At 46.5% G+C, this 26,095-nt stretch overlaps 2 protein-coding genes across 11 annotated transcripts in view; one reads left to right on the top strand and one right to left on the bottom strand.

Annotated features, from left to right (window-relative positions):
• PISD (phosphatidylserine decarboxylase) overlaps positions 1-21,753 on the top strand; it is a 40,571-nt gene extending 18,818 nt beyond the window's left edge. For 2 of the 6 annotated variants that reach the window (XM_081175006.1, XM_081175007.1), the window contains exons 2-8: positions 7,148-7,579; positions 10,145-10,310; positions 16,503-16,739; positions 17,146-17,284; positions 17,524-17,661; positions 18,274-18,434; positions 19,425-21,753. In XM_081175006.1, coding sequence (XP_081031132.1) covers positions 7,389-7,579; positions 10,145-10,310; positions 16,503-16,739; positions 17,146-17,284; positions 17,524-17,661; positions 18,274-18,434; positions 19,425-19,649 — 1,257 coding nt within the window. In that variant the 5' untranslated portion in view covers positions 7,148-7,388 and the 3' untranslated portion in view covers positions 19,650-21,753. Of the gene's footprint in view, positions 1-60; positions 183-6,904; positions 7,580-10,144; positions 10,311-16,502; positions 16,740-17,145; positions 17,285-17,523; positions 17,662-18,273; positions 18,435-19,424 lie in introns of those variants that run through there. The other 4 variants (XM_081175005.1, XM_081175009.1, XM_081175010.1 and 1 more) reach the window with 4 other exon arrangements.
• SFI1 (SFI1 centrin binding protein) overlaps positions 20,364-26,095 on the bottom strand; it is a 45,177-nt gene continuing 39,445 nt past the window's right edge. For all 5 annotated transcript variants that reach the window (XM_081174697.1, XM_081174700.1, XM_081174699.1 and 2 more), the window contains 5 exons: positions 25,691-25,955; positions 24,939-25,101; positions 24,470-24,602; positions 23,208-23,310; positions 20,364-22,105 (listed from right to left, as the gene is read on the bottom strand). In XM_081174697.1, coding sequence (XP_081030823.1) covers positions 21,998-22,105; positions 23,208-23,310; positions 24,470-24,602; positions 24,939-25,101; positions 25,691-25,955 — 772 coding nt within the window. In that variant the 3' untranslated portion in view covers positions 20,364-21,997. The remainder of the gene's footprint in view (positions 22,106-23,207; positions 23,311-24,469; positions 24,603-24,938; positions 25,102-25,690; positions 25,956-26,095) is intronic.

Below are 26,095 nucleotides of genomic sequence, written 5' to 3' on the forward strand. Positions count from 1 at the left end.
TGTTTTTTAGAAAGAAGTGGGGGTTGTTATTCAGATTATTATTTTTTGGTCTGTGTTAAGTCTACAGCAGTGATCCTTTACATCTAGCCTGGAAGAGTTCCTACCAAAAACAGCTATTTGGGCAAGGTTGCTTTAGTTTTGAACCAGGGCTTCAGCTTCCTGGCAGTCTTGCATGCAAAGATGTGAGTTGCGGAAAGCTTTTTCTTCCTGTGAATATGCTTGAGAATTTAATTGCTTGTTGACATAATGTAAACTGCTTTCTACAATGCACGTGCACATTCTCCTTCTGTTACAATAATAATATTAAGAGATAGTGCCCCTGTTTATTATAATTGCATCTGTTTAATGTGATTTTAATAAATGGGGTGAGGACCGTGAAGGGGGTGCTGATGATGTCAGTGAAAGTTATTTCCTAATGTTATTTCTATGGTTTTCACATGGAAATAACAACCGCATTTTTCCATCTGTAAGACACTCCCCTGTATAAGATGCCTCCTATTTTGGGGGACTCTGATTTAAGAAAATGGGGGGAGATCTATCCGTGTATAAGACACCCTCAAAACTTGGACATAATTTTAAAGGAAAAAACCTAGTCTTACACAAGAAAAAATACAGTACTTCCCATTTCAGAAATAAAAACATCATCAGAATAATTGGAGAACTTTAAGCAGCATTTCATTTTCCCTGACTGTGGCATTCCTCTTAAGCAGCCACGCTGGTGCCCTTCAGATGTTGTTGGACTGCAGCCCCAGCAGCAGACAGATAATTCTTTCCCACAACCTAACCCTTCTATTGCTGGAGAGATTGAACCTTGGACTTCCTGTGTGCAAAGCACCTGTTTTGCCACTGACCTATAGTAGTGGTAGAGTAGAGAGCCCTTTCAGCACTTGTATACTGTCAAATTTTTACAAAGAGTTAATAAAAACAAGAAGTTTGCCTTCAGTTGAATGTATACATAATTGCAATGCCATTCTCTGCCACATGGTGAAGGCTGTCTGGAAAATCATGTGACTTCTTTCAATTTGTGTCAGACGCATGATTTATGTTTCCGTTGTTAGGTCAGATTTAGCATGTGCTGTCTCGATAACTGAATGCTCCTTTCTTTGCAGGAGTTCCCTGCACACAGCAAAGTAACATTTCAATTTTTCGTGACATGTAAGCTTTCTATGTGCAAGGATATTGTTGCTATTATTATTGTTCTTAACAGACGAGAATTCTGCCATGTGAGTCTCCATCTGTAGCTTGAAGTGTTACATCCAAGAAACACATTTATTAATCTGCTGTTTATAAATAGGTGAAGATTGCCAGATCTGCGTGTTTGAGCAGTCAGAATCTAAGTTGGTTATAATTCAGCATATCGCCCTGTAAATATACATAATTTTTAATCACCAAAGTATTAATCAAAAGTGAGGAAAAAATAAGGCTGTCTAGCCAGGAGCTTTTACCACAGTTTTGTTTGTATGTAGACTAAAAGATGGTCATTCTCTTGGGTTTACAGAGGTGTGGTGAGTGTCGTGGAACTGGAATATTTGAGTGAATTTAAAGCCAGGGGTGAGGGAGAAATTCACTTCAGTTTACTTTTAAAGGCAAATTTACCAGATTCACAATTTCTGAAAAGATATGCAAACAAACACAAGGCCTTCCTTTAAAAATTGCACCACACTGAATGAATTACAGTGCAGTTCCCCAGCCAAGCAATAAGTTGTGTTTCTTTTAAGCATACAGTTGTACCTTGGTTCTCAAACGCCTTGCGACTCAAACGTTTTGGCTCTGGAACGCCACAAACACAGAAGTGAGTGTTCCAGTTTGTGAATGTTCTTTGGAACGTCCTACGTGGCTTCCACAGCTTCCAGTTGAGTGCAGGAAGCTCCTGCAGCCAATTGGAAGCCGTGCCTTGGTTGTCGGAAGTCGAATGGGCTTCCAGAACAGATTCTGTTCAACAACCAAGGTGCAACTGTATATTTGGGTAAAGTATGCATGAAAATGCATATACAGTATTTGTGAAAACAGCATACAGAAATACATTAGGGGAAATTGCTTTGCAAAAACATGTATATTAGTCAAAATTGCATTAAAAGGGTGCTTATTAGGATAAATTTGCCCTAAAATGCTGATTAATTTCCATGAGGATTTTTTTTCTTAAATTCACAAATTTCCACAGAAACTGAATTTAAGACTGAAAAAACATGACACTGAGACCCAATACTGACAAATCTATTCTCCATTTAAAACAGTCAGTTCCAAGAAAGTGCTCTGATGAGATGGAATGTTGGGGTGTTTCTCTCTGTTGCCCTCTTAGACTCTAATCTTGGGGGTCAGGTGGATAAGAGTACAGTCGTATCTTGGATCCCGAAGGCCCTGGAACTCAGACGTTTTAGCTCCCAAACGTTGCAAACCCAGAAGTGATTGTTCTGGTTTGCAAACGTTCTTTTGGAACCTGAGTGTCTGACGGGGCTTCCACGGCTTCCGATTGGCTGCAGGAGCTTCCTGCAGCCAATCAGAAGCTGCAATTTGGTTTTCAAATGTTTTGGAAGTCGAACGGACTTCTGGAATGGATTCTGTTCGACTTCCAAGGTACGACTGTACTTGGCAAACTCTATCCCTTTTCCCAGGTGGCAGCAAAGTTCATGAAGTACAACCTGATGTTGCAAGCGAGATGCTTAAAATCTGGCTGCAGGACTTTTGTGCTTTTTTTGGCTCCTGAAGTACTTGAGACCAGAGCTCCTTTTAGAGCCACTTGGTATTAGTGCAAGGCCAGGAGGTGCATCAAGGTGAAGCTGGAACTTCCAGTTGAAAAAGTCAGAAGAATTTTCAGTGTTAATAAGAAAACAGAAATACAGACTCTAATCTACATTTAATTCTTTAAAAAAGCAGTGAAATAAATGTGGCCAGGCAAAGCTAAACTTTGCCTTAAGAGCGTAATGATGGTTTTTCTTCAGGGATTTGCAAGCTGGTGCTCTCGCCTTGAGAGGGGAGAGTTTCTCTTTTTGAGCATAGCTTTAAGGGGTGAACTGAGCACTTCCGTCTCTCTTGGCCACTTCCTCTGGGGAACTTCCTACTCTATGAAGCCTGCATGTCTCTCTCTTTCTCTTGTGAATCAGGTAGCCATCTTTTTGCCTTTCTGTTTTTCTTTACTGAAGAAATGGACCCTGCAGCTGCAGGGGTTATGAACAGACCAGGGTTGAGGGCTTTGAATGGGTGGCCAGCCCTGCTTAGATGATATTCTTCACTTGCATTCTGAAGCCTTAGCTGTCTCTTCTCTTCAAGCAGCATTTGGCAGTGATTTCAGCATTTCACCTCCAAATCAAGGATGCCCAGTATTTGCTTACCCATGGATGAAATGTTTTTTCAAGGGCTTTAGAAATACACTGGCAGAGGGTATTGGGTTTTTTTGTTAATACACACACACACACACACACACACACACACACACACACACACCACCCTGTGATCACCAGATGAAGGATGACATAGGTAGGAAATAATAAAATTAAAATTAAAATAATGACCCCTGGGAATGGCAGGTAGTCTCCTACTGGGAGCTCACTCTTGGCCCCTGCTCAGCTGATGCCATGACCTTCAACCTTTGTTTACTTGTGATCTGCATCTACCATTCTTCATAAACAGGTCCATTGGGATGCATCCAGACCAAGTTAGGCCCCATTCAAACCAATGGATAAAGGTGCTTGATGACTTAATGGTTCCTAGGACTTTAGAAAGTTTTCTCCTACGGAGTTGCTCATATTTTAGTTGGGTGTCTAGGACTTGGCCTTATTGATGTGGTGTTGGGAAAGCATTTTATGTATTTTGTGGTGTTTTTACATTTATTTGTTTTTAATAGCTTTTATGTATTGTATTATATACTGTTAATCTGCTTTGAGACCTTCTCTTTTGTGTAAAGTGACTGATGAATGTAATTATTATGAATAATAATAATCCCTAGTCTCATTGATTTCAATGGTAACAAAGTTCAGCTAACTTACTCTGGAACCAGGCCATTGAACTGCATTCTTTGCTTCTCATCCAAAGAATGAGATGTTTCCCTCGGCTGTATATAAGCCTGTTTCTACATCCATATTCTAGTGAAGTTAAAAATTCAGTGGAAGTAGTGAATGGCTAGAAAACGCAGGGATACCATAATCATGAAAAAGAGTATTTGATTTAAGACACTGCCCTAGATTGACAGATCATTTCTGCAGAGCAACTTGGAGCTCAGAAGAGAAACCTAGCAGTAAATGCCTGTTTCAGTAAGACCTTTCAGGAAGCGAGGCAGTTGAGTGTCATCCCCAGTTCTGCTTTGCTTCAAAACAGAGGCAGGCCTTCCTAGAGATAGTTGCCTTAAGTGGTAGGTTTTGGGTGTTGCCAAGGGTAGCAGCAGATTGGAAGACAGGTAGGTCTGATCCCTAGAGTGCAACAGCAGGAACTACCCCTGTGTAAGCCCAATGGAAATGAGCGGGACCTCTGCATTTTAAGGCCAAAGTGAAGGAACCTCCTGCTGGATGTTTGGCTGTAATGCTTTCCAGGAGCCTGGGGTCCTCTAGATGTTTGGGGCTAAAACTTCCATATGTCCCAGCCAACAAAGCCATATTTCCTACTCCAGCGCAACCTTGCTGGCTGGGGCTGCTGGAAGTTGTAGTTTAAAACATCTGGAAGGCATTGAGTTGGGGAAGGCTGTGGTTTCCAGTGTGGCAGAAGAGATGGGGGTTATGGAACAGTCCATAGACTGCTCCACTGATGAGGGGAAAACATTTGGAAATGACTTCTTAATAGCACCAAGTGGAATATGCTGTTTGTAACTATTGCAATCTGCCCTGGCCTTTTCTGCATGGAAGGCAAATACGGAGGTGTGATCTCCGAAGGCAGCATGAAAAAAGGTTGCTGAACAAATTCCCAGTGTGGGAGACTCAGGAGAGCAGACTCAGCCCGTCTGGAATGCGAGGGGGAGGGGAGAAAGTCATCTTGCCACCATTATTCAAGCCACTCTTTTGTCCAGTTGCCCCCCCCCCCAGCACTTTAAGGATTGGCTGTGTTTCTTGGAAGCTTGGTGAAAGAAGTATTGCTTGGCTTAACAGAAAGCCATGGCAACCTGAGCAGGCAGATGACAGAAATTCCCAGAGTATTGGCAGGGAACATTCTTCTGCACCACCGTAGGCATTGAGCCTGAGCAGACATGGCTGGCTCCCGGAGACTGCAGCCCAGCAGCCTCAAAAGCTACCCCCAGGTCAGCTACAGTGGCTGCTGGCTAAGCAAGCCTATCACTCCTTGCCAGGCCCGTTGCTACAGCTGTTGCCCCAGACACAGCAGTGCCAGCAGTTGGGTGGCACACAGCGCTGTGGTCATTGTGCTCTAGGAGTGCCTGGGTGCATTTCCTAGGTGAGAGGAGGCTGGAGAGCTGAGCTGGAGATGGAGCCCTTAAAAGTGCACTCCACCCTGTTTTTTATTTGCAAATATAACTGGGGGAAAGAAGAGGTTAATTGATAGACAGAGATATATTAAACAAACCATTGCCAATTGACCCAGGAAAGCCCTGCAGTTTTGCTGATTTTGAAATGCTGCCTTTGGGTTCCAACTTTGTGGTTGTGCTGCTGGGTCCTTTGTCTGCTTGGATCCCTTTCTTTCTTTGGGCCTTAGCAGGTAGAAGGAGATCATGTTCTAGAGCAGCCTGGTGCCCTTCAAATGTTTTGGACAGCAACTCCCACCAGCCCCACCCAGCACAGCCATTCAAGGATGCTGGGGCTGATGGAACTTGTATTCTAAAACATCTGGAGGACACCAAATCAGCAAAGGCTGCTCTGGAAACTGGCAGCGTGCAAGGAGGGGGGGGGGATACATGTGCACTGAAAGATAATAATAATCTAATTTAGAATGTAGTCACCACAAATTCTATAAATTTGAAGCAATGGTAAAGGCTGAGAATTAATGGAAAACCAGAAGAAACCAGTAAGAAATGAATGCTCTTGTGTAACTCATATTCACAACAGTGAGGCTTGTGCAGGAAGAACTGGTGCCATTAGTTTTGTCCAACAACGATGGCCTTCAAATGTGGTGCTAACTGGTATTGATGTGGAAATAAGCTTCCTTGAAATCATGGGCAGCGTTCAAGTGTACATGTTGGATGAATTTAAGAAATAGGGAATATCTGTGTGGCCATTAGTTAAATAAGAAGGACTTGCTTCTCTATACCAACTTCCTGTCCAAAATAAGCAAACATTTCTGCATTTTGGCTGTGCCGGGGGACCGGTAACGAAGTTAATGGTTTTCTTACTAAACATTGTTTCTTGACTAAACAACTCTACATTGCTTGGCTGTTACTTTGAGAGTGAAGTCCAATATAAGCAGGTTTATTCTGGTCTGTGCCTCTGGCCCTCTTAACTTCCATGGTTGGTCAGTCCTCCTCTTACCGCCCAGGTTTAGTCTATAATATGACCTGAGTAGTCACAGGCTTTGAGGTAGCATTTGGGAAATGAGAGAAAGAACAATATGCACTTGTGAATATTCATAACTATGTGCCTCCTGAGTTTTTTTGCTTTTGCTTTTTAAGAATCTGCTTAAGAGTTTGCCTCTGCCTATTTCTCCGGGAAGAGATGGCTGATTCCTGTGGCCTCCATCTGTTCCTAGCTGTGCAGCATGCGATAGAGGGCCTCCTGCAGGCTCAGTGGGGGGCATTCCTCTTGTCTGTGATGGGAGGCTCCCTCCCTGCTTGGAGTGGTGTGTGCTTTGGCTGGGCAATGTGAGCAGGAGATGTTTCTCTGGCAACATGAGTGCTGCATGCAGACCTGACTGAACAGCAGCCCACAACTGAGGGAGATGGAGTTGCTGCACTGCAGAGTCATAGCTGGGATTGCCTCCCCCTTCCCTTCCCTTCCCTTCCCCTCCCCTTCCCCTCCCCCTCCCCCTCTCCGCCTGCTCGCTTGCATTCAGCCTGGCTATAGGGAGAGATGTGCAGGGCTGTCGGGCTGCACTTCTGACAATAGTGCATCAGTCCTCGCAGGCAGCTCCAGATTCGTTGGCGCCGGAGCCCAGCTCCAATGGCAGCCCCTGGCTGAAGCAGAGCCTCATAGCGCAGGGCTGGCATGTGGGAAGGGCTTACTTTTGTCTCTGCAGGAGGATGTCGGACTGTGACACAATGCTTGTTTGTTTGCAATAGCTGAGACCGTCCTAAGAGGGCAAGAGGCAGGGGCAGATCGGAGGAGGGAAGACCGGCAGCCAGCGGCGGCGGCAGGGGAAATTGAGAGCCGTGACATCGCACCTTTCCCTCTTGTGCCCAGAAGTGAGTGAGGGAAAGAGAGGCAGAAGAGAGGAGGAAGGAAGAGAAAGATTGAGAGAGAGAGAAAGAGGACGATGTGTCAGTCAAGCACCCTGCAGGGACCAGAGCTGCACTCAGGGAAATGGTGAGATGCTGCAAAGCTTTATCTAACCCTCCTCGTTCTTGCTGCAACCTCCACAAAGTTAGAATTCATGTCCGGAGGCTGAGCTCAGGGAATGGTGGCAGCAGCGGCAGCTGTGCTGGGGAGCAGCACCCGCAGCTGGAAAATCCGGGCCCAGGTGGGGGCACCCCAAATAGGAGAGCCCGTTTCAGGTACTGTCTAGCATATGTTTTACTTTGTCAGAAGGTGCTGGAAGGAAGGGGGAGGGGGGAAGGAAGGGGAGGAAGGGAGGGAGGAAGAGTGGCAGCTGCCTGCAAAGCCTTTGTTTGGCCCAGTTTACTCCCAAGCTCTTTATGCGCTTGATTGACAGTCAAAGTGGGTGTTGCACTGGAGTTGGGCATCCTTTCCCCCTTCCAAGCCTTTTTGAGGAGTGGGGCAAGAGTGAAATAGAGCAGCTGGGTGTGTGTGTGGAAAAGAAGGGCCATGTGGGGGCAAGCAAGGATGCTTTACAGCTAGCTGCAGCTCTGCGGGGATTGGCCCATGATTGTCTGCAGTGAAAGGGGGGAGATGGAGGAAGAAGAAGGAGGCAAGAGAGAGGCATCTTTTTCTTTGAGCTCCCCTCTGTGGGTCCAGCCAGTGAGAGGAGGCTGAGCAGCATCCATGAGGCCCCATTACAGCCTCCCCCCCCCCCCCCCCGCAGGCCAAGCTTCCCTTTGAAGATTAGTAAACTTTACTCTCCTTTGGTCCTAAGGAATCCTGGCTGCCCCTTATGTGTGGGGAATTGCTTGAGCCTTCATTGACCTCGTCAGGACCCCAAAGCACTCCTATTCCCCAATTTTCACTCTGGGTCCAGATCCTGACCAGAATGTGTGCTTGGGAGCGTCCCATAGGCTCTCTTGCCGCTTCCTCCTTAGAAGGAAGTAAAGGGATGGGTTCTTCTTTTCTCCCTGATATGGGTGGACTGTGTGTGGGCAAGGAACAGGCCTACTAAGCAAGTGATCACTTTTAGGCTCAAAGGAGATTGAAGTGCCAGTGGCTGCAGCCAAGTGGAGGTTTATTCAGTTGTTGTTCCAAAAATGCAGGTAATTTAAAACAGAAAAGCAGAGAATTACCTGTCCAGAAAGAATAATCAAAACAGAACTGGTCTTTCCCAGTCGTATCTTTTTTTGCTTTTGTCCAGTGAGAGGTTCCTCTGGCCTCAGTCCCATGGCAAGAGGTATAGAACCCCTTGACTTTATGAAGGCCCAGGGAACTGTTATAGAAAAAAAGGGGGGGGGAATTGGCTTTTGCTGCCGAACTCCCCAAGGGACCCAGTCCCCTAAGTCCATGATTGGTCAGAGATCAATTGATGGGGCAAGATCCATAGACAGCAAGGCAGATTTTTATTTTTCTGTTGCAACAGAGTTCCCTCCCCTCCTTGCAAGGAGGTAGGAGAGAACCAGAACAATGGTGTGCAAGCTCCTATAAAGACTTTTGAAATTGCCTACCCTGTAACCCAAGACCACCCCCCCAAAACATCATACCTACATCACAGAAGGAGGCGGTCTCCAGCAGAAATTTGAGAGTGTTGCTTCTCTCCCGTCTGCCAGGATACCTGATATTTTCTGGGTAGCCTGGCCATTCCTTTGAGATGATAAACACTTTAGTTCCTGAATCTCTTACACATATTGATAGTTTAACAGATACTTGCCAGACTGTATTTGCAGGGAGGTGTAAGCCCCTACAGTCCAAAGACAATTGGAAAGCTTTTCCCATTTCCTTCCTCCTTGCAGGGAAATATTTGAGGTCAATTTGGGAGAGTCAAAATGGCTTCAGGATTACTCTCCTGTACTATTTCCGATACGTAGTTTATATCCTTATGTATGTTTTTGCCTTGTACATTTATGAACATTTATTCTATATTTGAGACCTTAGAATTCTTATAACCACCCTGGAAGTGGAGTGAACCTTTGGTGCTTAGTAGCAGGTGTGTTCTGCTTTAGGCGAGACCTTTTGGTCTCCCTGGATGGCTCAGGATGTAACATTTTCCTGGTTTCATGCACCCCTGCTGCTGTAGGATCCTATCCCTGGCTCTGTGCAGGACCTGCTACTGGCTGGTAACTTTTAGCCTTAGCAGCTCCTGCTGTAGCCGTTCACTAGGATTTGTCAGACAAAGTTTCCTTGGGACCCCAAAAGAAAGGCAGGAAACCCCCTCTGTGCTCTTTTGTACACAGTAGTAGTTTGGGTACGATTACTGCAAGCCCCACAGAAATACGGGTTCTCAAATAGCAGGAAACAAGGTTGGGGCCATGTTGGATTCATCCTACAGCGTCAGTAGGAAGGTAGCAGACCTTCCATTACTTGGTAATAATGCCTCTCTGCCATCCTCCATTACAGCTCTTTTGCTGCAGATAATTTCCATGTCCACACTAAATTATATTTTAGAGAGTATTCTGTCTTTTCCAAACGTGTCCTTGCTTTCTTTCTAGTGGATTATGGGTGAAGCCTTTTATTGAGTGGTTCTAAAAAGTACCATGTGGCTTAGGCAGGTCAGCCTAAAGACAGCCTTGCTTCCCTTCTGAAACAACTGCTGAGTAGCAAGTACACTCTCACACACTTTCCTGGCCTTTTATTTTTTGGAAAGAGCAAGAGCGGGTGGATGGGCAGGTGGTAGGTAGAGATGTTCCCGTGTCCACAGAGAGGTGCTTCTGATTGACCAGGTGCTTGACTTTTGAGAGTCATCAGTGCCTGAGCTCAAGTTGGCTGACCGTTTTGTGTGTGTGTATGTGATCCTACAGGTTGCAATTTCCCCAGCTGGCCCTGAGGCGGAGGTTGGGCCAGCTGAGCTGTATGTCTAGGCCCGCTCTGAAACTCCGTTCTTGGCCTCTGACTATTCTCTATTACCTTCTGCCTTTTGGTGCTCTTAAACCCTTGACCAGAGTGAGATGGAGGCCTATGAGCAGGGTAAGTGCTTGCAGGTTTGTACTGCGCTTTCTGACGCCTTATTTGGAGGAGGAGGGTGGCTGTTAGCAGGGAGAAAAGGCTGAAGTAGAGCTGGCATATGGAGCCCTTCCCCTGCCACCCCTTTCTCAATCACATCACTAGTGGAGCTTCTGTGCTTGGAGAGCATTTCCTTCTAGTGGATAATTTCACCTGCTAGCGTCATGTGTGGAAATTATGTGTGGAATCAGCTCCTAGAGAGAAAATGAGAGGAAAATTCTGGATAAGCCAAGGTGCATTTATTATGATGTGAAGATGGATGTTTGCTTACGCCATCTATGGCTGCTGAGAGGGCAGGGACCCTCACTGGGCACTGTGATATTTTGGGAGATTGACGCTGCACATGTTGCAGGAATGCTTTGTTGCACCCCTTCATGCAAACATGTCTGTGCCAGACCTCTGCGGGTGTACAATACATGAAAGGACACTGTCAACTTGTACAGTATAGGAGTTTTTAAAACAAGCCATTTGTGCCTTAGTCATGCTGTTATTACAAGCATATTGTGCCATTATTTTGAATATAATTGTGTCGTGCCAGGAAACTGCTGGGCAGGAGTCTACCTTCACAGCCATTTCATTCATCCCCCCCCCCTTTTTAAATGGGAATAGTGTCGCTGAGAAGAATAATTAGCTGAAAAATCATTAGCGTGATCTTCAGAGTAGCTACTGCTCACTTGCTTTTCAGTCCAACTACTCTTTATTTTAACGCTGACTTTCCTCCTTCATCTTAAGTCCATTTCAGGCAGCCACAAGAGAATCTTATGAGCAGGCAGCCATGGCTATAAACCTCACATCCCTTTTCTTCCAGGGAGCTCAGGGTGGTGTATATGGAGGTTCTCTGATTTTTATCGTCACAACCAGTGCTTTTTTTCTTTAAAAATGTTTAGGGGTACTCTCATTTTGACTCAAGAAAATCACCATTTTATAGTTCAAATTGGGAAAAATAAATACAGTGCAGTGGTACCTCGCAAGACGGAAAACTCGCAAGACGAAAGGGTTTTTGGTTTTTTGAGTTGCTTCACAAGATGATTTTCCCTATGGACTTGCTTCGCAAGACGGAAACGTCTTGCAAGTTTGTTTCCTTTTTCTTAAAACCATTAATACAGTTGCGACTTGACTTCGCGGAGCAACTCACAGCACGCGGTGTGGTAGCCTTTTTTGAGGTTTTTGAAGACTTTGGTGATTTTTGAAGCTTTTCCAAAACTTTTCCGACACCGTGCTTCGCAAGATGAAAAGACTCGCGGAACGAATTAATTTCGTCTTGCAAAGCACTACTGTAAATGGACAAAAGTACAAAGATTCACAAAATGTTTAGGGGTATGTGTACCCCTGCGTACCCCCAGGAAAAAAGCACTGGACACAACTACCCTGTAAAGCAGACTAGGCAGGCAAAGGGATTATTTTCTCTCCTCTGCTGCACAATATTGAATTCTCTTAAAGTGATTTTGGCCACTCAACAGTTGCCTCCAACAGCCTTCCCTTCAGAGTGTCTGTTTTTCCTCTGTGCAGGCAGCACTCTACATTTGAGCACCCACCTTCCAAACTGAAGTGGGCCTGTTGCATGCTTCTGAAACAGACCTGTGAATAAAAAGGGGTGGTGGCAGGGGGGTGCCTAAAAGAACAGAATCTACTGACAAGGAGCTGCTGACTAATGCATAGCCCACCAGCATTTTTTAATGGCATGTCGTGTGTTGCAGTCTGTGGTTTTCCCAAATGTGTAGCTTTTCATTGTTTCCAAATGGTAGAACAGAAGCTCACCTGAAAAGAAGAACAGGGTGTATGTGTGTAGCAAGCTAGTAGCCCTGAGTTAGTCTGGGGCCTTCTAGGCCTGAGGAACTTACCTGGCAAATATCAGAGAACACATGGTGAACCAAAATGGATGCCAATAATGGAAAAAGTTCAACTGATTGAAATGTTTGGTGAATCACAGTGGCAATTAATGTGAGATCTTGGGAGATGATATGGACCTGATGTAGGGTTAAAGAAAGCTTCATTCCTAATAAGATAGTAAAAAGAGCAGTAGCACAAGTGAGTTGTTTTCAAGAGTATGTTGGAATTTGTCAAAGTGACCCAGTAGAGGCTTGCCAAAAAAATAAAGGGAATATAAGAACATAGCAAACAGCCTATGTTTTGTCTTCACTGATTGGCAGTGGCTCTCCTGGGTTCCAAGCCGAGGACATTCCTAGCCCTACCTGGAGAAGCTGCTATTGAGGCTTGAACCTGAGGGCTTCGTTATGCAATGCAAGTGCTCTGCTACTGAGCTACAGGTCCTAGTTACACTTTCCACTACTCAGATTACGGGCCCCCATAATCTATTACTTCGGTAGGTTCGCCAACCTAAGTGATGAAATTGACATAAAAGCTGGTACAGTTGCCAATCAGTAACCTAGGAAGATTCTCCCTCCTGCAGTTGCTCAGACCACAAGACTCGTTGGCCCCTGACTTTATTCCGAAATACTGTAGGGAACTTGGAAATCATTTTAAAGAATAGGTGCACTGGAGAAAGTAAGGATAGGCAATAGTAAGTCTTGGATTCATATTCAAATTACTCCGATTGCTTAGTCAAGGCAATTATAATGCTCTTCTTAATCCATATTATTTTCTAACTGCTATATTGCTATACTAGATTTCTAGTCTTTCTTTGAAGGTCATAATATTATCTTGTGTATGAAGGATAATATTATTTTCTGAATGAAGGATTGTGGATCAGCAAACCAGTTCGTTTGTATCAGTTGCCATCTTGAGTATGTGGTCTTTATCACCAGCTATGCTTTGCCCCCTGGCTAACCCACAGGGTTGCTGAAGTGCACATCTGAAACCCAGATGACACCAGCACATTAGCACCAAGTGCTTCAGATGGGTCGCACACCCTTTTGATCATAAGGGAGCTTGAAAAATTCAGGAGATATAAAAAGTAGCTTTCTTTCTGCTTCCTGGCTCAGTTTTCAGAGTGTTCTGATGAGTGAAATAAAGTGGCGTTTCTTTTAAGGAGAAAGATAAATATTTTCCTATTTTTATGAGGAGCTTCACAATTAGGAATAGTGAAAGGACATGAGTTGTCCTGTATTATCCCGAGTGTACAAGCTGCAGCGGCAACAGGCTGGTGTGTCTGTGTGCCATGATCACAGCGCAGTTCCAAGCATTTCCCCTCTGAACTCAGCTGAGCAAATACAACCCTAGACCAGTGTTTCCCAAACGTTTTTGGGCAACGGCACACCTGTGAGCCGGAAAAAAATCTCGCGGCACACCACCATTAAAGCCCCGCCCCGTGACGTCAGCGCGCAGCGTCACGCCGGGAGGGACGCACAAAAGCGAAAGTTTTTTCCCTCCCCCTTGCCGGGGTGGGAGGAGGCAGCAGAGCGAGGGGAGCTGAGGCGGCGGCGGCTGTTGTGGTGGTGGCGGCGATAGCGGGCGGAGGAGGGGGCGGCGGCGGGAGTTGCTGCTGCTGTTGTTGCTGCTGCTGCCCGGACATGCCGGCCTCCTCCTCCTCCGCTGTCTCGCGATCCTCCCTTTTGCGCGCGCTGCCCCGCCGCTCGGCACCACCACCGCGGAGCCGCCCCCGGCTCGACGCGGATCCTCGCCGCCGCCGCCGCCTCTCACCGCCCGACTCGCCCGCCTTCCTCCCACGGCACACCAGCCGATGTCTCACGGCACACTAGTGTGCCGCGGAACACCGGTTGGGAAACACTGCCCTAGACAACTCCCCCACCCCTCCTCTAGGCATTGTTCCTCGCCTGACATGGCTGTGCCAATAGCTAGCCTTGTAGGAAACCGCAGATGCAGGAGAATAGGTCTGTGGAAGTGCTGCTGGGGCACCCTGCTCTTCCTTCCTAAGCCAGAAAGCCGTTGAACAGCTTTGCCCAGTGATGATGGCAGCTGGGCTGCACCTGTACACCAGTCAGACCTTTTCATCATACCAGCAGTCTCTGTACTTATCCTAAAGTAATGACCCCCGACTTGACATTCTGGTGCCTAGTTATAGACTGTCCTTATATCCACAGGAACTCATACTAGAAGGGCTGGAGGGGCACAACCAATGCATTACCTTCTGGGGTTTTTGACTACAGCTCCCATCATCCCTGAACAGTGGCCATGCTGACTGGGGCAGATGGGAGTTGTAGTTCACAGTATCAAAAGGGCAGTCAGACCATTGGTCTATCTGGCTCAGTATTGTCTACGCTGACTGACAGCAGCAGTTCTCCAGGGTTTAAGATGGGACAGTCCCAGCTCTACCTGCTGGGGACTGAGCCTGGGATCTTCTGAATGTAAAGCAGGTGGTCTATCATCGTGCTGCGTCTCTCATCCTGCCACTCTGTCCTTCTCAAGGACACCCTACCCACACCCTTCCACAGCTTGAGGTGTACTGTTTTTGGACATTCCCATTCCAGATAGCTTCCTCCTTTCAGGTGTTGGTTGGGACTGATGTTGTCCAAAACATCTGGAGGGTAGCAAGCTGATGAAAGCATGATCTTTATCAAGGGGGATAAAGTTAGCTTGGCAAGATTTGCTATTGGAAGATCCATTCTGGCTAGTTTTGTGATGCTCTGCTTTTTTCCTTTTCTTTTTGGTAAGCAATTTACAGACAGTGGCCTGGCTCTTCTGAAGTCTCTGCCATGTTGAGAGATTTTCTTTTCCCTGCTCTGCGTCCCTCAAGAGGAATGCCAGGGGTTTCAGGATTAACCAAGGGGGATTTGAAGGAATTAGCTACAGCAATTTCCTCAGGCCTTGCTGCCTACAGATAATCCCGCAGTATTTTAACCTGTTCCCACCCTGTTCTGACCTAGATCTTATCCCTGCTTTACAGTTAGCACACACACACCCCACATACACACAGTATACAAAGCAACCACCACCTCCTCCTTGCCAGTCACAGCAATTAATCAGGAATATAGCTAAGATGTGTTCCAGTTGCACAGAAGCAGCAGAATGCAGGATTCTTGCATCAAGGTCTGGATGCTGGTGCAAATGGAACCATGGCCTCCTTGTTCTAGGGGCAAGTCCCACCCCCTGCATCATATCCAGGGTAGCTGCCTGTTTTGCCACAAAGTCCTTACTAGCCCAAATAGTTCTTTAGGGGTAGAAGGGGTACTGGGCCACCACTAGCCCCTTCCTTGAGAAATGCGCATGAGCTCCATAGGTATGTTTTTCCAGTACAGCAGTCAGGGAACTGTTACTTTAGGGAAGGGCCGCAGTTCAGTGGCAGAGCATTTGCCTTGCATGGAGAAGCTCCCAGGTTCAGTCTAGAGAATCATCTCCAGGTTGGACTGGGAGAGATGCCTGAGACTGAATCCCCGGAGAGCTGTTGCTGCTGGTCAATGTGGACAGTCCTGAGCTAGATGGACTAAGGGCCCGACTGTGTTAGGCAGCTACTGCTATTCCTGTATACTTTTGCCAAGACACAACATCCTCAGAGATGTGAAATTGTTCATGGTGGCCCCCAGCGGATAGGCATCCTAAAGCCACATGAGGCCCTTTCAAAAGTTGTTAGCAGCTGCGGAGTTGCCTCTCCTCCCAACCTCATTGCCTAATCCAGGGGAGAGAACCAGTCATCTGTTTGAGGTGCATATGCTATGAGGATATGCTCAACATAGCTCAGTTGGTAGGACACGAGATTCTTAATCTCGAGGTCGTGGGTTCAAGCCCCACACTGGGTGAAATATTCCTGCATTTAAGGAAGTTGGGACTATCAGGGTTTCCCAAATTTGGGTCTTCAGCAGTTTTTGGACTACACCTCCCATTATCCCATGCTAGATGGACCAGTAGTCAGGGATGATGGAAATTGTAGTCCAAAAGCTGCTGGAGCCCCTAGATGATCCTTGTAGTCCCTTCCAATTCTATGACTCATGGTTAGACCAAAATGTGGAAGCTGCCATGATCATTATTTGGGTGTGGTGTGGTGTGTGTGTGTGTGTGTGTGTGTGTGTGTAAGAACCCCATGTTAATTAGTCTTTAATTGCCAGCTGTTTTACGTCCAGCCTTTCCACCTCTGTAGATCAGTAGAGGGTGCATGGGAAATTACATTCTCCTCCCAACATACTCCCCCACCAGCAGCCTCTGATCTCTTGCATTAAAATTAGCCAAGGGCAGGTTTTCAGTTGTTGTTTTCAGGTGAGCGGGTGTCGTGAAGTAGCTCCCATCTTCCTCCTCTGTTTTTAGGTTTCCCTGTACAAATCTGTGCCAACGCGACTCCTTTCCCGAGCCTGGGGGCGCCTGAACAGTGTTGAGCTGCCCACCTGGCTCCGGAAGCCGGTCCTCAGCCTATACATCTGGACGTTTGGTGTCAACATGAAGGAGGCTGCTGTGGAAGACCTTCACCACTACAGAAACCTTAGTGAGTTCTTCAGGCGGAAGCTAAAGCCCCAAGCCCGACCCGTCTGCGGCATCCACAGTATGGTAAGTGGCAGAGATGTGAGGGGCAGTGGTGTTGAGTTTATGGAGAAGCAGTAGCCTCACTGCTGATGGACACCATCAAGGCCCTATCCCATCCAACCTTTAGATGAGTTTCTTTGCCAAGTTAACTGCATCAGACCTGATTCACTGGAGCTGATGAATATGGGCTGTTTAAAAAGGCCTCTTTCAGGTGTTTTGATGCTTCATTCTGATGGCTTTGTGGTTTTATGCCAATATTTTGATTTATTTGGTTGCATTGCGGATTGTTCTAGAACTGTTGGGTTTTTAAAATCATTGATCATCTTCTGAATAGAATAGTAGGATACAATTTTTAATTTTAAAAAAAATTGTGTTTAGAGAAGTGGCAGATGCTAACACGAGAATTTTTGGTGCTGTTTGCTCCCTGTAGATCAGTCCATCTGATGGCAAGATTCTCAGCTTTGGGCAAGTGAAGAACTGTGAAGTGGAGCAAGTAAAAGGCATCACTTACTCACTGGAGTCCTTCCTGGGACCACGTGCTGATAAAGAGAACTGTAAAAGCAAGCCAGGTAGGTGTACACAGGCACACTTTGGGGCTCAGTATCATTCCACTGGACTTGGCATCTGCAGAGGACCAACCACTGGATGCCATGTAATAGCTGCATTGGGCCCTGACTGGGCACAGGCATTGAGCCACCCCTTCCTCTTCCTCCTTGCAGCTGCTTCTGTCTCACCTACAGCTGCCTATGTTCCCGTTTTGTACATTGTGTTGAAGCCTCAAAAACCATTTTACTCGTTATTCTTTCAGCCTCCTCATTCCAAAAGCAGCTGGTAACAAAGGACTGCAATGAGCTCTATCACTGTGTGATTTACTTGGCGCCTGGAGACTACCACTGCTTCCACTCACCGACCGACTGGAAAGTGTCTCACCGGCGTCACTTCCCAGGTAAGCCAGGTTTCCAGAGATACACAAGCAGTGAAAGGTTGCTGCTAAACACTGCATTTTAATAAATATTTGTCGGTGAAGTCATGTCCCTTCAAACTCTCTGATTCTGTGTAAAATCCAGTGGTTCCTGAACCAAGAGTCATTTGATGCTGGACATCATCCTTCCTTTGAGAAGAAGCATGATTTACCAGGAAGTGTTCAGAATGTAAAAGGCACTGAATGAATTTGCCCTTTAAAAATAGCAAGTGATCCCATCTCTAAGTGCTTCTGAAATTATTATTTCTGCAGGATTTTAAGAGGGAAAATGGTTGTGATCACACTTATACTATGAGTGATTGGATTCCCTCCCTCCCTTATTGCCCTTACAAAAGTACACCAGCGTTTGTTGCTCCTGGGTGTCTAACTTAATTTTAAAACTACCAGGTTTCTCCAGCTTGTCCCTTTCCACTCTCCAGCCCAAAGCCTCAACTGTGTCTTAATGCAGGAAGACTGTCTTACAGAGCTGAAAGCTTCTTCATTCAAGCTGTTTCTGAGAGTTTGCTTTCATCTTCCCAACAGTGGCTGGGGAAATAAAAGGGTGGTTCTCCCCATTTCTCTCCTTGCTCCCCATAGGCTCCCTGATGTCTGTGAATCCAGGGGTTGCTCGCTGGATCAAAGAACTCTTCTGCCATAATGAACGTGTTGTACTCAGTGGCTACTGGAAGCACGGTTTTTTCTCTCTGACTGCAGTAGGAGCCCAAAATGTGGGATCAATCCGCATCTATTTTGATCAGGTGAGTCAAGCCTTTCAAACACTTGAGAAGGAGGAGTCATTGTCCCATGTGTTCCCACCATTTAGAGTACAAGTGGAACAGTGACACTTGAACTGTGTTGAGCTGCCCGTTGCTGTCCCACCTTCGCAGTTTCCAAAATAACTCAGGACCCCAGACCTTTTCTGGATAAGGGCCTGCTCTAGACATTACGCAGGAGGGGCCAATGGTAAGAATGAAAAGGTTCCTAGGTTCAATCCTTGGAAGCATCTCTGGCCAAAAAAAGGACCAGGTGGCAGCAGGTGTGGGAAAGGGCAACCCAATTCCCTGTTGGAGGGAGCTCTCCCTCTCCCAGGAGCCGCTGCTGCTGCCAGTCAAAGGAAGTGGACAAATAGCCTAAACCTGGTAAAAGGCTGATTAATATTTTCAGGGGGAAATGTTGATGGTGGGATCACTTGCCCAGCCTGTGAGCAATCACTTGGGACATATTAAATGACTGTAATAATCCCAGCTCCTGAGGAACCTTAGAACTATAAAACCATTTCTTCTTGTTAATTCCCCAGCGAGTGAGTACCCTTACCTCCTTTGAACTGATTTTCTTTGTTCTGCTCCCAAGTTTCCAACTTGGTTATGGAACTGAGTGCAACTTCAGTCCTGCAAGGCAGCAGGTGGGAGTGGGTGGTTCTTGAGCATTCTGCGAACAATTCATAGGTTCCGCGAAAGAGGGTGGTGTGGTTTTGGCGTCAACTGTGTCACTGTGAATACATGCGAATTGGGCCTTGAGCAAGGTTTTAAGTAGCCTCTTGCCTCGTTGCCCATGGTGAAGAAGAACCTTCTTATGGTGACCAGGCAGGCAGGCACCACAAAAATGCCTCCCTCCCTGCACTTCACTTACAAATGGCTAAAGTAGCCAGTGGTTGAGTAACAAAACGTTACAGGCTTCTTTGCAAGGCAATTACCTGCTTCCCTCCTGGAGTCCTTATGTAACACCTCTTTTCTTCTCCCCATGTGCAGGATCTGCATACAAACAGCCCCAGCTACAGCAAAGGCTCATACAACGACTTCAGCTTCGTAAACAACAACAATCATGAGGGCATCCCCATGAGGAAGGGAGAACATTTAGGAGAGTTTAATCTAGGCTCAACCATCGTCTTGATCTTTGAGGCACCGAAGGACTTTAATTTTTATCTGAAGCCTGGCCAGAAAATCCGCTTTGGAGAGGCCTTAGGATCTCTCTAGAGACTCCACTGCCAGGGGGGCTTTTTATATGCAACAGGGACTCAATTCGTCAAAGGATACGTTTCTCTAAGGTGGGAGTATTGCTCAGCAGGACCTGAGTGAGGAAACTAAAGCCCCCTTGTTCTTAGAAGGGGGGTGCCGGCAGTGCATTCCCACCATGAGAGCTGCAGACATATCAGGGATTGTGGCCTTTAAGAATGTTGACCAGGGTGGCTTTTCTGCTTCTTCCCTGTGCCTGTAGAAATAGGCATTTCTCCCCAAGATGCCATTTTCAGCCTGCTTTGGCACCAAACAATGAAGTCTTGGTTGAAATGCTGCAGAGGGAGGGAGGAGAGCAGAGATTCCTGCTTTCAAGGGATACTGTCAGATTGACACATGTTCCATATTTTCTAATTATGTCTCTCACCCAGCCGTATTCTCAATTTATGTTTCACACCAGAATGAACAGTCCAATGCCAAAACCAGGAGACTCAGCAGAGTGGAATATAGAAACATTAAAGAGTTCATCTGGGTGTGCCATTGTTTTAGAAACCTCTTATAAATCTGGTACTATCCCTTTAAAACAGAAGTCTGCACTGTATTTTTAAACCTCAAACACTGTGTCCACATTCCACATTTGACTTGATCTTGTTTTTGTTTTTAGGAAGCCTATTTTATTTGTAGCTCGAGCTCACTCTAACCCGGCCATTCTGTATTGCTATTCTGGCCTTAATCTTTTTCTTATGGGAAATATCTACTCTCTTGTTAAGCTGGGGACGTGAAAAAAACCCAGAATTGTTTTTTTTCTCTGCAAAGGCAGTGGGAAGTCTCTTGCTGTGGACAGCAGTGAAAGCCTCTTTCCTCTCCCTACGCAGCTACTGCCAACTTGCCAGAACCAGACGACTGGGGGAGAAGATCCTGTCAGCCCAGGTCTTCCTAAAAAGCAAAAGGAGTAGTCCTCCTTTTCTCGTGTGTGTTAACCATTTTCCCCACTCTTTGCTGGACTTGCAAAATACTTAAAAGCTAAATTTGCCAAAGCCAGCTTGAGAGTTCTATTCTGAACCTTCATCCCACACACATCTAAGTGGGGTTCAGTGGCAAAATATTAAGCACTGCTGCGTAGACCAATAATAAGGGGAATCTTAAAACTTACTATGCCTTTTTTTTTTCCTGGGAGGGGATTCATAGAAATTGGTGCCAAAGGGGGGGAGGGCAGTTGAAAAGGGATTGGTTTATTTATGATGTCTATGTTTTGTTCTTGACCTCGAGAAACCAAGTTGTGAACATGGCTGAGGCTCAGGAGTGTTGAGCTCATTTGGCTTTAAAACTGCATCCCTCCCCTTAAAAGTCTCCTTCTTATGCTTCCCTTGCTTTAGTCTTACCTTGTACACACACGAGAGAAGCTGCCCCTTTTAATGAGCACAGCCATAAGAAAAGAAGCCAAGGCACGTTTAAGACGATGACTGCTAGAAAAAGGAGCAAGTCTTCATCTGAGGCGTGTGCCATTTGAGGCATGGATGTTTCCAATGATAGTGGCTCCCGTCTCTGATGCTGGGCAGAGAAGTGGCCTTGGTGATGATGGCTGGTCATCCATCCTTCCTATCTTTGCACAGTGTGAAGGTGGGTTTTCTAACCAGCTAACTGGCCTGTTTAACCATAGGATAGAATGATGGGTCACAGCTCCTCTATTAGTGCATTATCAAAAAAGACAAAATTACCCGAAGCGGGTAAACTTTGCTCCATCCATTGCTCCTTCGATTGCTTCCACTTGGCTGCTTTGCCAGTTCCTCTTTGAGCTTTAATTTCTTGTTACTCTGCTTGCAGAGCGGCACTGAAGGTTCTGCTGCTTACTGAGGACACGGGAATTCTGCTGGATGAACTTCCCGGTCTAGGGGAGGAGATTGTGGTGGGGGCCTGAGGCTGCTGAGAGCCAGAGGAGGTCACATTGATCCTAAGCAAAATGGGAGTGGGTTTCTTAGTGACGCTGTGAATTTCTCCTGCACGGAGAATCCATTTAATTTTTCAACTGTATCAGTAGCACAGTATTTTTGTATGTCAAAATGTACAACTTAAGGACATTAACTCATTAATTGCAAACGTTTTAAAATAAAAACGAATGACTTACCGTGGTTGACTTTTTAAAAGAAAGCATTTGACTGCTGTAAAGAGACATGCTAACTACCTGCACTGCAATCCTGTGCATGTCAATGTGACTTACTTCCAGGTAAATGAGTTATATTGGATTGCAGCCTCCACCAGTGTTTGTACAGCTACCGGGATGGAGGCTCCTCTGCCACCCCCCTGCATAGCAAAGGGACAACATCCAGCCATCCCACTGCATATCATGCAAACAAGTGAGTCCAAGATGCTTAAGTGCTAAGAGCCACTCGAATATCCTGGACACGTGTGATGTAGGACTCCATTAGCTGTCGCTCTTCTCCCAGTATGTGCTTGAGGGAACTGATCTTCACTTTCAGCTGCAAAGAAACAGAAGCACAAAGAGGTCGTTTGGAGGGGCAGCCTGGCTCAGGCCCCAGCTAGCATGAGAGGCAGCCATCTGTGCCCCCGAGAAATTATTCCTAGCCTCCCTCATCCAAAAATCTTGCTTTGAGCTACAACACACAAAACATGCACAAACTGCTAGGGTAGCACTAGCTCCCAGACCAATCCCAAATGGAGTAGGTTTTTTTGCAGTTCTTCTCAAAAGCGGTTTGGGTGGTGCAAACTTCCAACTAACGAAAACTTGATTTACTCACAAGCAGATATGCCAGTTTGCCATTTCAAAGCACTAAGCCGATGCATCTTGATTTATAAGTAAATTTATATTTCCCCTTTTTGTCTGCCACATGCAACCATGTACCACAAGTGACAAGTGAGTAAGAAACACAATGTCACTGGGGAGCTTTGCTACAGAAGGGATGCCATCTTGAATAAAATATGGGGGGGGGGGACATGTGAGCCCCACCCCCCTTAATCGATCACAAGATGCGGTGCACACACACCATTTGAATGACAATGGCCATAAACTTTGGGAGGCCCAGCTCCCTCAGATATTTTATGGAGGGTACCAAAGGGACCTCAGCTCCAATACTACAGGCCCACCTCCTCCAGATTCTCCAGAACATGCTGAGCTACCAAGTAATTTATTTAATCGATACCCTCTAGTTACTAACCAGCATAGTAATACCTATTGCCAAAAACAAGAAACTAGCATCAGATACTTGGATACGTTCTTTTAAAAGTGCAACCACCAAAACTTTATGAGAAGCAAATCCTGAAATAGGAAAATCTAGGTGTTTTGTGGCAAAGGGGTGGGCCCCAGAGCAATGCAGAAGCCATGCAGGCCCTGAGGACCATGGGACATGGAGGCTCCCTCCAGTCTCACTATAAACACTTTCTTGCTCCATATTTTCACACCATCTCAGCCCTAGAGCTGAGAGAATAATAGCAGAAGTGGTGATGGCAGCAGGGGAATAAAGGTTTTACTCTTCTTTGCAATGCCCTTTGGGAAATGTGTGGGCTTCGCTGCAGCCATTTAATTTTGCTTCAGTGGCCGCAGGGAGAACTTCCTGTTTGTACCTGATCCAACTCTTCTTGTACTTGACGCACAGCCAGCTGTTCTTCATCCCCTGGTCTCATCTCCAGCCACTTAAGCAGAAGGCGCTGCTGCCGCTGGCAGGACCTGGAATAAAAAGCCAGAAGGTCACCCTGTTCTGGCCAAATGAAAGCAAGGCTGGGGGTCCAATCCCCACCACTTTCCTCTATTAGGCCCAATGCAACCATTTGCAATGGTTTAAGTGAGCCCTGTGCAAATGTTTCCTCCTCTATAAACCTGTCAGGTAGGTTAACCCAGCCCATCCACTCCAGTTGCTTTGCCTTCACAGTAATGCCCTCTGTCGTTATCTGCAGCAGGACTGCCTTGAACAAATCCCGCCTGATCCCAGTATCTGTCTAAATAACTACTTAATTACAGAGCACTATTGATGTTTCCTTACTGTGGTTTACTGGGGAAATTGGACCATAAGAACTATTACACTGATGGCGGAGAATCTTTTTCTGTCCTTGTGGCCAACCTTCCAGACTGCATGCCAGCAATAGGTGGGGACAAAAGGACACAAAAGGCTGAGCCAAAGTGTACAGGGCCAGAACTAGTTCACATAAATCTCCCACCCCCACATACACACTTGCTCTCCGCCCCTGCAGTTAGGTTTGTGGGGGGAAGCATTTCAGGAGCAACAGGAATGTTTAAGCACTATGATACCACTTTGAACAGTGATGACTTCCCCCAAATAATTCTGAAAGCTGAAGTTTATTAGGGGTGCTGAGATTGTAGGAGCCCTTCTTCCTCTCCAAGGGCTACAATTCCTAGAGTTCCCTGGGAAGAGGGATGGATTGTTAAATGACTTTGGGAAGCGTAGCTGTGGGAGGGGAATAAGGGTCTCCTAGAAACTTACCAAATCACAGCTCCCAGAATTACTTGGGGGAAGCCAGCATCAAAACGCTTTAAATGTACAGGGTAATTGCGGCCTTAGGACATTTTTCACCTTCCCTTTCCTGAATTTGTTAGTGTGGGAAGGGAGCCAGCCCATGGATATGCCTACTGCTTGCTCTGAAGTCATCAAAATAAAGATTTACTGGGCGGTGCTACAAGAGGGCAACAGTTAAGGGAGGTATGGAAGAGTGTGCTGGAGGGGAACTGTGTCCCTGCACCCACCAACACAGCAGACTACAGCAGTGGCCCCTTCCAACTAGGATTTCCTGAACCGATCTCTCCTTCCCAGAGGAAACAAGCCCAAACACGCATTGCAAAGTGGGAGAAGAAGTAGTGTTTGGCTACGTACTTCAGCTCCTGCTGGTTGTGGTGGTAGAGTTGCATTTTCTTCCCAATAACCTGGAGCTCAGCTCCCAGCTGTTTGGGAACTGCCAGAGCCTCCTGAGTAAAACCCTCTGTTGCCTTTTCTGGTTCTTTGGTTCCTAAAATGAAAAGGAAGACAGTGTGGGTTTTGGAATCCCTCCGAGCAGCTTCTGCTCCCTTCTCTGTAGCCGCCATATTAACTGTGGGTCATCTGGGAAGGATCACATCTCAGAGACATGCCCCCTTACTCTTGTTGCAGAAGCAGCAAAAACGGGAGGGCACACACTTATACCCAGGTAGGAGGACAAACCTGGAAAGCCACTGCACCCCTGGCCTCAAAACAAGTAGCTCACTTCCTTTAGGAAACAAAATGTCTCCCTGCAGGCAAAAAAAAAAAAGCCTTTTGCTATTTGGGAGTGAGAAAAGTGGGTCACTCATAGGACCATCATCGTTACCTGCCCTTCCGCAAGTGGGATGGGGAGGAGGGCTCTCTCTCCTTGAAAAATCTTCAGGCAGGAGGAAATCTGCCCTTGAGTCTGCCAGCACTTTTTCCTTCCCAGTGGTTGGTCCCGGAGGGCTTGTGGAATAGAGGCCAGGCTGCAGGCCCAAAGGCTCGACCTGAAAGGCAGGAAAACAAGAATGTTAATTTAACCTGTCCAGACACCACTCAGAGCTGTGCTTATGGGTTTGGAGTTAAACAAACTGCAAGGTACCCTAAGCCCTTTGGATGGAATGTTCTTATGATAAAAGGATCCCCACCTTAGAAACTGATAGAGGGATAAGCTCTGTGCTACAGAACTGGGCTAACAGAGAGGCAAACACTTCTGAATCTGGGAGCCTTCCAGAGTAATCAAAATCAGCAATCTGCCATGCTAGAGGGGGTTTGGATGAAGCAGAAGTGGTGTCCCTGCTGGCAAGTAATGCTGCAATGTGGTCAACCCAAAACAGGCCCTTTTGAGGGTGAAGAGGACGTCAGGCCAGGATCTACTGAGCAAGCCTTGCTGCTGCATTTTTTTCCTTCCACCCTGGTTGGTGCAATTAGCTAGACTGTGGATGTGGCTGACTGCACCATTCCATCAAGCCTGCCATTGCCACCTGAGGGTTAGGATTGCTGCCTTAACTGGGAATTTGACTCAGGCAGATCAAGTGAGTGTAAGGTGAGGGCACTACCACTGCATGAAGCAGCAAACAAGGTGTGAGAACTCACCGTTCCTGGCCTCTCTCGTCTCCGTGTCATGAAGGAGGAAGGTGGCAACAGCTCTGGGTTTGGCTTTGGGAGGGCTGTGCTATCTGGCCAAGGGGGTGTGCACAGCACTGGAGCAGCCTGAGGAAGTGGGGGTGCTGAGAAGGGGCAGCTGCTGAACTGGGGTGGAGAAGGGACACTGCTTTGGGCAGATGACAAAAGGGCCGTAGACAGAGCAGGTGGGTGGCTTGGAGTCGTTTTCTGCAAAGCCCCAGCAAGGCTTTCTAGTCTAGAAGAGGAAGACAAAGATCCGATTTGTTAGATGTATAAGAATCTGAAGCACACCAAGGAAGAATCTGGGAAAATCCCTCTTACTGTTACCTTCCAAGCTGCCAGCATCCACTTTTCTAGCTCAGGCACATTTTAAGC

Source organism: Podarcis bocagei (assembly GCF_964188305.1).
Source record: "Podarcis bocagei genome assembly, chromosome: 16".
Classification (NCBI taxonomy): Eukaryota; Metazoa; Chordata; class Lepidosauria; order Squamata; family Lacertidae; genus Podarcis; species Podarcis bocagei.